General features: G+C 49.9%; 1 protein-coding gene across 2 annotated transcripts in view; it reads left to right on the top strand.

Moving 5' to 3' along the window:
* The window catches only part of PRKCB (protein kinase C beta), a 375680-nt gene that overhangs the window by 186948 nt on the left and 175509 nt on the right, over positions 1–13223 (top strand). For both annotated transcript variants that reach the window (XM_005697610.3, XM_013974872.2), the window contains exons 4-5: positions 8673–8784; positions 10157–10285. In XM_005697610.3, coding sequence (XP_005697667.2) covers positions 8673–8784; positions 10157–10285 — 241 coding nt within the window. The remainder of the gene's footprint in view (positions 1–8672; positions 8785–10156; positions 10286–13223) is intronic.

Here is a 13223-nt window from a genome sequence, read left to right on the forward strand (position 1 = left end):
TGAGAACCTGATTTCTTAGGGGTGGGAGAGATGACCAGGGACACTTGAGGTCAAGCGGTGGTGCTGGGGGAGGGATACAAAAATTTCAAGCCCATTTCTGAGAGCTCTTGGCACTGAGCTGGATGAACTCATCATTCAGGAGTATGAGGTTATGTCCACATGTGGTTGGACCCCAGCCAGTGACTCCTAGGAAGAGAGGACCCCAGTCAGTGGACTCCTAGGGAGAGAGGATGGGGAGTCTGGCAAAAGCCACAAACCCAAATTCCTACAGGGGCCAGGTGGGGAAGGGAAGAGAGTGAAGCAGGCAAGGCTTGAGACAATAGAGAATGATGGGAACTGTGGGGAACTAGAAAGCTTATCCTTTATCTAAAGGGTGCCATCGCTGCTCCGCCCAGAGGAACATGTGTCCAGTGTTGCCCCAACTTGTGAGTTTTCAAAAGGAACCAGGAATCTACATTTTTTTCCTGACATTTCAGGATTTTTAAAATATTTTTAAGACGCTCCATATGGGCCAAATACAGCTTGTTTGTAAACTTGGTGTGGCCTTTGGCATCCAGATGGTAACCTCTGAACATGAAGAAGGACCTGGGCCAGGAATGGGGCTGGGCTACAGGTGCACTGGAGGGGGTCCAGCCCTGTGGGCTGGGCTGGGGAAGCCGACTGTAGAACAAGGTGGGGGAGGGATGGAGGCAGGGCTGGGCATTGCATCTTTGATTGGGATCCAGACAGACCTGGGGGGAGGGTTCTGACTTAGAGGCTACGTGGATCCCTGACCTCATCCTGGTCAATACCCACAGCCTCAGAGGCTGGGAAAGGAATGCACTTTGGCTAAAGGCAGGGCTGCCATTTAACCTGTATCCACCTACACGACTGGACCAGTTGTGAAAATGATGAAGTATTTACCTGCTGGTTGGTGAATAGCCGCTGGGCCCTCGGAACCTTCCCCTACCACCTTCCACCCATCCACTTATTTCCCTGGCAGCTCCTCCCCACCCTACCTTGCCCATGATCTGGCAAATAAAGGGTTAACTCGCAGTGTAGCTAGGCCCTGCAGTCCATTCTGATCAGTCAGTGGGCAGTATGGGCAGTACTTTAGCCAAAGTGATTGTAAATATCTTGACAATTATTCCACCCCCTCCCCTCCTCCCAGTGCAGGTAGCAGATGCCTGTTTAGGTTGGCTTAAGTACGAAGGATAAATTTTAGAGGACACAGGAGAGTCAGATGGAACTGGAGGGCAGAATGCCAGGCCCCTAGGAGACTGCAACCAGGAGCTCCATCCCTGGGGTCATGAAGCCTTTGTTCCTTTCTCCTTGGAGCCTGCTGTCAGTAATCACAACCTCAGCCCTAGGGCTCCATGTGTCCTGACCGCCTGGCCTCTGACACTTGAGCCGAGCATACACCTCTCCACCGGTCACTTGTGTCTGGTTTTGGGGGTGGGTCATCTCCACGTGCAGACCTGCGCCTTGGGCCTGGGCAGACATAGACAGGCACCCTGAATGATTCTCCTTGAAGGTCCTAAGGACCCCAGCTGTGGGTGTGTGGCTTTGTTCCAAGCTCTCCCAAGTGGAAGGAGGGAAGGGACCAGAAATCAATCAGGAGATGACCTGGTTTTCTGGGTCGTCTGAGAGATGAGAGCGGGTGTCAGGGGTGGGAGTGGGGATGGGTGGAGTTGGTATTTACAGGCCTTAGCCCTCCTGAAAGAGGAGGCAAGGGAATGAGATTGGAGGAGCCTCCACCAGCCTCTAAATAAACCACAGAGACACAGATTTTCCCCTGCGTCTTGCCTGAGTGGCCTTTCCTCCTCCTGTCTGGTGTAATTCATCTTGCACAGGACTGTCCAGGTCATGTGCACCGTCTAGGGCCTCTCTGGGCTTCATAGCGATGACTGTGGCCCACTGCTGCCATCACGGCTCACTGACCTCTCACTATATGCCACCTACTGTGTGACATGCAGTGCTGGCAGTGGCTGGGGAGCCCTGGGCAAGTCACTACACCTCTCTGTCCCTCGGTCTCCTCATCTGTAAAATGGGAGTAGTAAGCAGTACAAACTTCATAGAGGTGTTGTGAGGATTAAATGAGTTAATGTCTGATAACTCCCTGCAAGTGGCTCCTGGCATGAATTAAACACTCACTATATGTTAACTCTCACTCATTAAATATTTATCAAGCACCGTCTGTATGCCAAGTACAATATATGCTCTGGGATATCATGGAGAGCACAATTCCCTCTTGTTGCATGCAGCTAAACATGAGAGAGATTCAGTTAAACACACAGCTACAACACAGTGGTATAAATACTGTGATGGGAAAGATAGGGGTGAGTGTTAGACACTCAGTCATGTCTGACTCTTTGCAGCCCCATAGACTATAGCTCGCCGGGCTCCTCTGTCCATGGAATTCTCCAGGCAAGAATACTGGAGTAGGGTTGCTGTGCCCTCATCCAGGGGATCTTCCCAACCCAGGGATCAAACCTGGATCTCCCACTGTAGGCAGATTCTTTACCATCTGAGCCACCTGGGAAGCCGAAAGAGGTGAAGTGAAGTGAAATCGCTCAGTCATGTCCAACTCTTTGCAACCCCATGGACAGTAACCTGCAGCAGGCTCCTCCGTCCATAGGATTTTCTAGGCAAGAGTACTGGAGTGGGTTGCCATTTCCTTCTGGCAATTATTTCCTTTTGCTTTCTCTCTGCCATTAGAACATAAGTTCCACCAGAGGAGGCACTGACTCCTTTGCTCACAGTTGGAGCCTCCATGCCTGGGAAGAACCTTGCACTCAGAAAACATTCACTGGGTGAATGAACAAAGGAAAGCAGAAAGGAAGTGCTATTTTAGCTGGACCTGAAGGATGAGGCATTCATGTAGTTGGGGGTTGCAGAGGAAAGAGCGAATACCCTGCTGTATCCCCACTTTGGATCCAGGCAGACATGGGGTGAGTCCCAGCCCTCCAGGGGCCGTTCGGTTGACCTTGGAGAAGGTCCTTCTCTCTAGACTGGCTCCTTTCATTGCCACTGAAATGAGCGTGAGTAACACCTTCCACGTGGCTGTCACTGGGCATATGGACAGCTCGCAATCACAGTGTTTTCTTCTTCCTTCTCTTTCTTTGTGCATCTTGGCACCTCCTGCTGCGGAAGAGACTTGCTAAGATGGAGAGGGGTTTTTTTTTTTTTAAATTTTTAATTGGAGGATAATTGCTTTACAATGTTGTGTTGGTTTCTGCTGTACTGCAGTGCAAATCAGTCACAACGATATCTCCTCCCGCTTGAGGCTCCCTCCCACCCCCATCTCACCCCTCTAGGTCATCACAGAGCACCAATCTGGGCTCCCTGTTATACAGCAGCTTTCCACTAATTATCTGTTTTACTGATAGTGATGCTGGGAGCTTGGCATCTGTGCACCAGTGCTGGATTGAACCTTGGAGACAGGGTTTTGGGTGAAGTAGAAAAGTATAGCTTCATTGCTTTGTTAGGGCAAAGCAGGTTCCTGCCCTTGAATCTGTGTGTCCCAACCCAGGACAGTTTGGTGAGGCGTTTTACAGCGATGGCTCAAGGATGGAGTTGCTGATAGGATTAGGGTATGCAGAGCCTGCACTCCTTTAATCTGATTAGAGGTAATCTTGAACCAGGACCCCGCCTGAAGGCTGCGCTGTGGTTTCTGCTCTTCCCGGCGACAGTGTCTGGTGAGGAATGCTTGAGTCCTTCTCCCTGAGATTCCCCACTAAGATATATGCATGGAGGAAAGTGCAGTCGCAGCAAAGAGCAACTTTATTCTTAGTGGAGTTTTGCCCCAGATCTCCAAGGAGAGCTCATGAGGCCCTTGGGGACTCCTTTCTTTCTATTGAGGTAGCCCTCAGTCAGTCAGTTGAGTCACTCAGTCGTGTCCGACTCTGCGATCCCACGAATCACAGCATGCCAGGCCTCCCTGTCCATCACCAACTCCTGGAGTCCATCCAAACTCATGTGCATCGAGTCGGTGGTGATGCCATCCAGCCATCTCATCCTGTGTCATCCTCTTCTCCTCCTGCCCCCAATCCCTCCCAGCATCAGGGTCTTTTCCTATGAGTCAACTCTTTGCATGAAGTGGCCAAAGTATTGGAGTTTCAGCTTCAGCATCAGTCCTTCCAATGAACACCCAGGACTGGTCTCCTTTAGGATGGACTGGTTGGATATCCTTGCAGTCCAAGGGACTCGCAAGAGTCTTCTCCAGCACTGCAGTTCAAGCAGTTAAAATATCCTCAAAGCTAATTCTTGGCTCCTATAAGGTCAACATATCAGGGAACCCAGAGGGGAGCACAGGAACCAAGAGGAGAGAGAGGACTTGCCCTAGGACTTGTAGTGGAGATGGTCCAGGCCAGTCATGTCCACCCTTCTTAGGGTGAGACCATGGGACCAGGTGCGCGTGGCTTCAGGGCCTATGAAAGCTCCACCCACTGAGGCTGGGCCAGTCAGCGTCCTGGAATTTGACCAACCGGACGGGCTCTCGTCTTCCTTAGAGGCCCCTGTGGCACAGTGGTAAAGAACTCCACTGCCAGTGCAGGAGACCCTGGAGACTCGGGTTTGATCCCTGGATCCAGAAGAGCCCCTGGAGTAGGAAATGGCAACTTGCTTCAGTGTTCTTGCCTGGAAAATTCCATAGACAGAGGAGCCTGGCTGGCAACAGTCTATGGAGTTGCAGAGTTGAGCCAGCGAGGGGAGTGAGAGAAGCCTTGAGCTCCCCCTTCAGGCCAATGCGGGTCATGAACAGGTGGGTTTGAGGTGCTCATTTCTCACCTTTTAAGGTGGATTCACATGGGGCCGGCAGTGGGAAGCATTTTACCGCACAGAGCACTGGGACTGTTTCCAGGAACCTGATGTATTGTTTTTCCTTTTTTTTTTTTTTTTTTGTCTCGTTGCCCAAGGATGGAAACGTGGCTGGTTAAGCCATCAACAGGGAGCCTGTAGTTTTTGTTTTTTTTTGCTTTCAGGCCCTGATGTTATTACTGGGGCAGCAGCTCAGTCCTCGAGCAGGAGAGGTGGCAGCTGGGGTCCTTCTGAATCCTGGGGCTCTGCAGGTCCCACAGCCAGAGCAGAGCTGACCCTGCCTCTTAACCTGGGCTGTTCAGGGCTGTGCAGGGGTCACCCCTTCACCTGCTTGACCTGACCACAGAGGCTTGGAAAATCAGGAAAGAAACATTGTAGCTCATTAAGAAGATGCAGGCCAACAAAAGCCTTCAGGGATGGAGGATATTTTAGGCAGACTTGTTGAAATAGAGTTTTCATGCAGCAAAATTCACTTTTTAAAACATATGTACAGTAAAATTCACATGGTTGATAATATAGCTCATTCCGGTCACCCCATAAAAGTTCCCATATTCTGTCCCTTTATTATCAATTCCCTTTCCTCCTCTGATCCTTCTTAACCACCGATCTGTTTTCTGTCCCCATAGTTAATGCCTTTTCTTTTCTTTTTTTTTAGTTTTGCCTTTTCTAGAATGTCATTTAAACAGAATTAAACAGCTTGTATTTGACATCATTATCTTACCCTAATGCTTCTGAGATTCAGAAAGCTTACCTGCATCAGCAGTTCATTCCTTCTTACTGCTGAGAAGTATTCAATTGTGTGGATACACCACACGTTGTTTATCGATTCACATGGTAAATGTTGAGTACTTAGCTTGTTTCCAGACTTTGGATATTATAAATAAGGTGATTATAAACTTTCAGGTTTTTCTGTAGATTCATGTATTCATTTCACACCTAGGAGTGGGAATACTGCGTCATATATGATAAGGGGATGTCTACCTTTATAAGAAACTGCCATGCTACTTTCTAAAGTGACTCCAGCATTTTCCATTCCCCCGGTATTGCAGGAGGGTTCCAACTGTGTTCTCTCCACATCAGCACTTGATATTGCCAGTATCAATTTTCTAAAATGTTAGCCACCCTAGAAGGTATAAAGATTATTTTTACATTTTGAAAATAACAGGTTCCTAAGGAGAAATGCTCATTATTTTATAGCACATAAAATAATTTCTACTTATTGTGTCTGTTTCCTTATTTGTTCATTTTCTGTCTCTATTAGAATGTGTTTTGGAAAGGCACTTGCATCAGTGAATATATGTCAATGGATGAATGAATGGATTAGGGAAGAGATGGGTAGCTTATGACAAAGAAAAGTTATGACCAACCTAGATAGCATATTCAAAAGCAGAGACATTAGTTTGCCGACTAAGGTCCGTCTAGTCAAGGCTATGGTTTTTCCAGTAGTCATGTATGGATGTGAGAGCTGGACTGTGAAGAAGGCTGAGTGCCGTAGAACTGATGCTTTTGAACTGTGGTGTTGGAGAAGACTCTTAAGAGTCCCCTGGACTGCAAGGAGATCCAGCCAGTCCATTCTGAAGGAGATCAGCCCTGGGATTTCTTTGGAAGGAATGATGCTAAAGCTGAAACTCCAGTACTTTGGCCACCTTATTGGAAGAGTTGACTCATTGGAAAAGACCCTGATGCTGGGAGGGGTTGGGGGCAGGAGGAGAAGGGGACGACCGAGGATGAGATGGCTGGATGGCATCACTGACTCGATGGATGTGAGTCTGAGTGAACTCTGGGAGTTGGTGATGGATAGGGAGGCCTGGCGTGCTGCTATTCATGGGGTGGCAAAGAGTTGGACACGACTGAGCGACTGAACTGAACTGAACTGAGAATGTCAGATCAGCCTTGGGTTGGAACCTGGGGCCCTTGTCTTCTCTTCTGCAATATACTCTTTCATGGAGGAAGCAATTGCAGGCTGGGTTGGGAAGGAGAAGAAGACTTTTTTTTTTTTTAAATGGGAGCATCTCTTGAAGGAGACAGACATCATGTGGAGCCAGAGAGTCATGAAAGGCATGGCATGTTTGGGAGTATGAACCAGTCCTGTGTACAGAAAACGTAGTGTGTGTTGGAGGCATCGTTGGGATCACATGGGAGATGTAACAATAACAATGCAAAAGCTTTCACTGCTTACTTTGTGTCCGGTGATTAGAAGCTCTCTCCATAGGTTAATTCATTTATTATTCCCAGTGGTCCTGTAAACTTACAGCACTATCAGTTTCCTCATTGTCCAGACAAAGGAAATGAAACACGAAGAAATTAAATACCTTGCTCAAAATTGTGCATCTAAGAAGAACCCAGGCAGTTTCTGTTCCCAAGTCTGTACTTTTAACTTCCGCACTGCACTGCCGGGTTAGGAAGGGCACGTTAGTTAGTTAGGGAACCGTGTGAGCCACTGTAACAAATAACCCCCAAATAGAGTGACTTGAATAAGACAGAAGGTAGGTTTTCTCTCAGATGTCTGTCTAAAAGGACAAAGTGCAGGGCCAGTGGGTCCAAGGTGGTCACTTCCACTTCTCACCATCTTCCAGCCAGTGGGAAGGGAGGAAGGGGCCTGGGAGGCTGTACCGTGCAGGGTGCTAAGTCATTTCGGTTGTGTCTGATTCTTTGTGACCCTATGCATGGTAGCCCACCAGGCTCCTCTGTTATGGGATTCTCCAGGCAGGAATGCTGGAGTGGGTTGCCGTGCCCTCCTCCAGGGGATCTCCGTGACCCAGGGATTGAACCCACATCTCTTACGTCTCCTGCGTTGGCAGGTGGGTTCTTTACCGGTAGCGCCAATGGCGAATCCTGGGAGGATATATGTGCTTAGTCGTTCAGTCGTGTCTGACTCTGCAACACCATGGACTGCAGCCCACCAGGTTCCTCTGTCATGGGATTCTCCAGGCAAGAGTACTGGAGTGGGTTGCCATTTCCTTCTCCAGAGGATCTTCCCAACCCAGGGATTGAACCCAGGCCTCCCACATTGCAGGCAGATTCCTTACCATCTGAGCCACCAGGGAAGCCTGGGAGGATGTACACCTTTCTTTTAAAGGAATGACTGAAACACATACATCCCATTGGTGAGAACTCAATCACATGGACACGCCAAGTTGCAAGGGAGACTGGGAAATGTGGTCTATAGTCGGACAGCCATGCGCTCTGCTGCAACTCAAGGGTTCTCTGTTGAAAGGAAGACTGGGTATTGGAGGAAAGCTAGTAGCCCATGCCACAGTCTGCAGAGTATTCACTGGACTTTGAACTCTGTCCTGTAGATGGTGGGGGTGGTGGTTTAGTTGCCAAGTCGTGTCTGACTCTTGCGACCCCATGGACTGTAGCCCATCAGGCCCCTTTGTCCATGGGATTCTCCAGGCAAGAATACTGGAGTGGGTTGCCATTTCCTTCTCCAGGAGATCTTCCAGACCCAGGAAGAGGGAGGTTTCAGGCCTTGGGATTTAGATCATTCAGAAGTTGCTCGGAAGATAAAGGAGAAGTAGACAAGGGGACCCTTCTACCTCACGCGTCCGGAGTTTTGTTTGCTATCTCTGCAGTCCTTGCTGCTGGCGGGAGTCAATAGGTTGGGTTCTCCGATGGAGTGCTGCCAGGCACAGTGAGTGTGTGTGCTGGGTGAGAATGGGAGCCATCAGCAGTCTTAGTCATTCATTCATTCAGTGACTGTTTATCGAGCGTGGTGTTTTGGTACAGCCCTCCTGCGATGATCCCAGCAGGTATGATGGATGCTGGGGGCCGAGTTCAGTTCTCAGCAAGTTCTCCAATGATGCTGAGTGCAGTGTGAAACCTTGGCATGCCACACTGACACCGGCCTCTCTTGTTGTTTCTTTGGCCCTCAGGACCCCCGGAGCAAACACAAGTTCAAGATCCACACATACTCCAGCCCCACGTTTTGTGATCACTGCGGGTCACTGCTCTATGGACTTATCCACCAGGGGATGAAATGTGACAGTAAGTACATGTGCCCTCAGAGAGCCTCTGCTGTCCCGGCTGCTTCTTCATGGTTTGGGGCCCAAGTCCGCAGCACATTCTCCCAAGTCCTGGGTGGGCTGGGTACCCCTTGCGTGATGCTGAGTAACAATAACCAACAAAAACCATTTATTTAGGGCACGATTCTTCAAGGCTGTCCTTTGGGCCTGGATTGGCCTTGCTCATACCTGGGTGGTGGGTTAGCAAGTTGGTGCTGACGCAGGACCCTGAACTTGGGCATGCAGGTTCCAGGGGCATCTCCATCCTTCTGCCATCCTTCTCTCCCCACAACTCATTTACAGTTTTTTTAATCTGCCTGCTGCCTCCTGGAGGTTGGGTGGGCTGAGAAGGGATGCAGTGCCCCTAGCTCCTGTGGAATCTTCCTGAAATGCCCCGTGGGGTGAACCAGCCTCTCCTGACTTCTCAGATTGGAATGAGGGACGCCTAGTGAATACGGGATTCCAGGCACGGCCTGGAGCAGCCGTGGGGCTTAGGGGACCAGCCACCCATTGAAAAAAGCACAGGAGCACTCCAGGAGTGTGGACAGGGAGCCAGTACTTATCACATCACACATGAGACTTCAGCCAGCCAGATTCAGTTTGCATATTCCATTCATCTTGCCCTGGGTCTTAAGTTTTTTTCTTGCAGTTAGTTATGGTGGATACTGTGGGGGCTCAGCTCAGGTTCCAAGATGATGCCCCTCCCAGGGCTGGTTCATGACCACAGACTGGCAGATGCAGGGGCAAAGGCCTGGCCCTCTTGTGTCAGTCTGGGACAACACTGAAGGGTCATCTGAGCCCCCGAGTCCCTCCTCTTGTCAGCCTTAGGGCATTCTCATGGGCCAGAGGCCCTCACTGTAAATCTGCTCACACCTCCCATTCTCAGACTCTTTCCTGGGAACCCAACCTATCATCAATATTTAAAAATCGGGAGAGGTCAGGATTCCCGCTTAATCCTGAAAAATGGGAAAATCTTGGCAACTTTGGGCGGGCAGCCTGCAGGGCTGTGCCTTCAGTGGGAGCTGCTGTGTTCTCTGGTTGGCCAAGACCACCGCATCCGCACCTTCCCTCACCATGTTAGACACCCCCGTGTCACTGGAGTTGGTGACTCTGCCTTCAGAGCCCTTGCGGGTGTGCCAGGTACCTCAGGCTTCCGGGAAGGACAGACGCCTTCCGCCTCCTCTGTCCATGAGGGTCTGGGGTGTCGGGGTTTTGGAGCGGGGGAGTTGGAGAAGCAAGCCCTTCGGGTGAGACCCGGGCAGACTGGTCTCCCCCCGCCTCGGAGGGAAGGAGGGGAACCGGAGGGGTCCAGCCTGGACCAGCCTGAGCCTCGCGCCCTGCCTCTGTCCCCGCAGCCTGCATGATGAACGTCCACAAGCGCTGCGTGATGAACGTCCCCAGCCTCTGCGGCACGGACCACACGGAGCGCCGCGGCCGCATCTACATCCAAGCCCACATCGAGAGGGAGGTCCTCATTGTTGTCGGTAGGTGGCGCTGGGGCTCCCGCGCCGGCTCCGCTGGACCCGGACGCGGCTGGAGCGTTGAGTCAGGGGAGCGAGGGATGGGCGGCGCGGGGGCGCGGCGGGAGGTGCGGCGATGCTACCTTCCTCCTCGGCCCTTGCACCCACCCCTTTCAGCCTCTCCCCGCCGTAGGCATCCTTAGAAACTGCACCCCGGGGGGCGAGGCTCTCAGCACCTCCTGTGCGCTGGAGCTCAGAGCTGGAGCCGCCGCGGGAGTGCGTTGGTTTTCTCCAAGACCTCAGAGGTGTTGCCACCAGCCGGTAGAGGAGACAAGATGCGGAACACCTTAATTTTATGGCAGGCTCTGGCCGGTGGACTAAACCTACTCTGAAGCCAGACACTGTGCTTTGAAATGGTTTTCATCCTAATAACGGTGAAAAATATTTCAAATTTAGGTTATTTCTGTTGCCTTCTTAATTTTCATTTATTTCTACCCTGCAGATCTATTATTTCCAGATTTTTGTATAACATAATGATGGGCAATGCAATTGGTTTATCTCTTCCATGGGGGAAAATAAAGGTTTCCAACTTCCTTATTGTTCCCCACCCCCTTTCGCTCCCCCCTCCCCCCGCCTCACTCTTTCACTCCGTATCTTTGGAGCGTGCAGTTCTGTTTCCTTTATTACCATAGCAGAGAACGGATGCTTGGTTCTTCCCCGAACTTTTCCAGTGGGAAAATAGAGTCTTGCTGATAAACACCCAGTTTGGGAGAGTGTTACATCTTGGGGAAGAGAAGAGATGCGGTGTTTATCCCTATTTATTCTGCCTATTTGCAGTGTTTCTTTCTTAAACCTGATGGATATCACTCTGGTCCTGTTCTGTTATTCTCCTTACTTTTTGCAATTCTGAAATACTTCATGCTACAATATAAGAAAGAAGGATAATAGAGCCTGCTGAAGAGGTGCAGCATGGTGTCTGACCCTCCTGATGGAGCATTCAGGAAATACGTGGATCAGACCCATACAGCTCAAACAGAATGAAAATGCAGCTGGCTGGTTGGGTAACTTAGCCATGTGTGTTAGGTGGGTGTGCTAAGTTGCTTCAGTTGTGTCTGACTCTGCAACCCCATGGACTGTCGCCAGCCAGGCTCCTCTGTCCATGGGATTTCTCAGGCAAGCATACTGGAGTGGGTTGCATGCCCTTCACCAGGGTATCTTCCCAACCCAGGGATTGAACCCACGTCTCCTGGGCCTGCTGTATTGCAGGCAGATTCTTTACCTCTGAACCACTGGAGAAGCCCAACCTAGCCATAAAGCTGTGATAAATTCAATACTGAACTGGGCCAGAATGGGACTGAAACTTTGAAGGAACTGTCTCCCCAAGGCTTGTGTCAAACTTCTTAAACTTCATCACTAATTAGTTTATACAAGGTTTTGTGACTTAGTATCTTAGGAAACTGTTCATAGAAGGGATTGATTTTGCAAAAATTGATCTCAGGCTCCAGAATGGTTCAGCTGCTCTGAGGAATTGTGCTTATACCACATAAAAGTTGAAAAATATCCCTGTAAAATATAAACTGTTTAAAGTGAGGTTCCTGACACCCAGTGGGCTCTTAAGGAATGTATGTTTCATTTGATTTGCTTTTTCCTCTGAAAGGAAGGTGAGCAGCTGACTTTGTCCCAGTGGAATACCTGAGGGTCCCCAAGGAGTAGAATGTCTCTTAGAAGTAGGCTTCCCTGGTGGCTCAGATGGTAAAGAATCTGCCTGCAATGCAGGAGACAGGTGTTTGATCCCTGGGTTGGGACGATCCCCTGGAGAAGGAAATGGCAACCCACTCCAGTATTCTTTCCAGGAGAGTTCCATGGACAAAGGAGCCTGGCAGGCTACAGTCCATGGGGTTGCAGAGTCGGACACGACTGAGTAACTATCACTCACTCGAGGAGTAGAAGCCTCAAGAAAAGCTGAATTCATCCACTGTCTATAAACTTCCTGGGTGGATGGGGCAAAAATGAGGCTCTGCTCCCCTCTACTGTTATTTTCTAGGAACTACACTGACTCATATGTTACTATGGACAGCCCCGTCTTTAACCAACCCATTGAACGCACAGTGCTTAAAATCAAAAGACAGCATAATGCCCTCAAGGTCCATCCATGGTTTCCACTGTAAAAAGATAAATAATTCTGTGCCATTATAGAGCCCTTAGCTAATGCAGGGATGTAATCATATTGCATTATGCAAAGGTACCAGATCAACATATTGCGTACTGTTAACTTAAACAGTGTGCTGTTCTCAGTCTGTCCAACTCTTTGCGACCCCGTGAACTGTAGCCCACCAGGCTCCTCTGTCCATGGAATTCTCCAGACAAGAATACTGGAGTGGGTAGCCATTTCCTTCTCCAGGAGATCTTCCCAACCCAGGGGTTGAACCCAGGTCTCCCGCTACCATCTGAGCCACCAGGGAAGCTCCGAATCTAGTATGACCTAATTTTAACTTGATTGCATTTGCAGAGACCTTGTCTCCAAACAGGGTCACATTCAGATTAGTCTTGAGCATATCTTTTAGGGGGATGCAATTCAATCTATAACGAGGGGAAGGAAGGGACGTGAGGGCTCCCTTAAAGTTAGGGACTGAATATCTGCATACTCAGGGTTCTGCTAGCACTGAGCAGCTACCGGTGTATTAATAGTGGTTTGTGATTTTCCGAGTGCTTTGATATGGGGTCATCCGATGGAGGTAGTGGTGTTGCCAGCATACAGACAAGGGAACTAAGACTCGGTGAGGCTGGACGACTTGCCTGATGTCACGTGCCGAGCAGGGATGAGCACCGCGCCTCCGGCCTGCAGGTCACTGTGCCCTGCTATCACTGGCTCACCATGCCAGGCACGGTCTGAGCCTGGCCTGCGACAGTTGATTGACTGATGGTAGCAGAACCTGATGCTTTGACTGCACTTCTCTAAATA

The sequence above is a fragment of the Capra hircus genome, chromosome 25, assembly GCF_001704415.2.
Source record: "Capra hircus breed San Clemente chromosome 25, ASM170441v1, whole genome shotgun sequence".
Lineage (NCBI taxonomy): Eukaryota > Metazoa > Chordata > Mammalia > Artiodactyla > Bovidae > Capra > Capra hircus.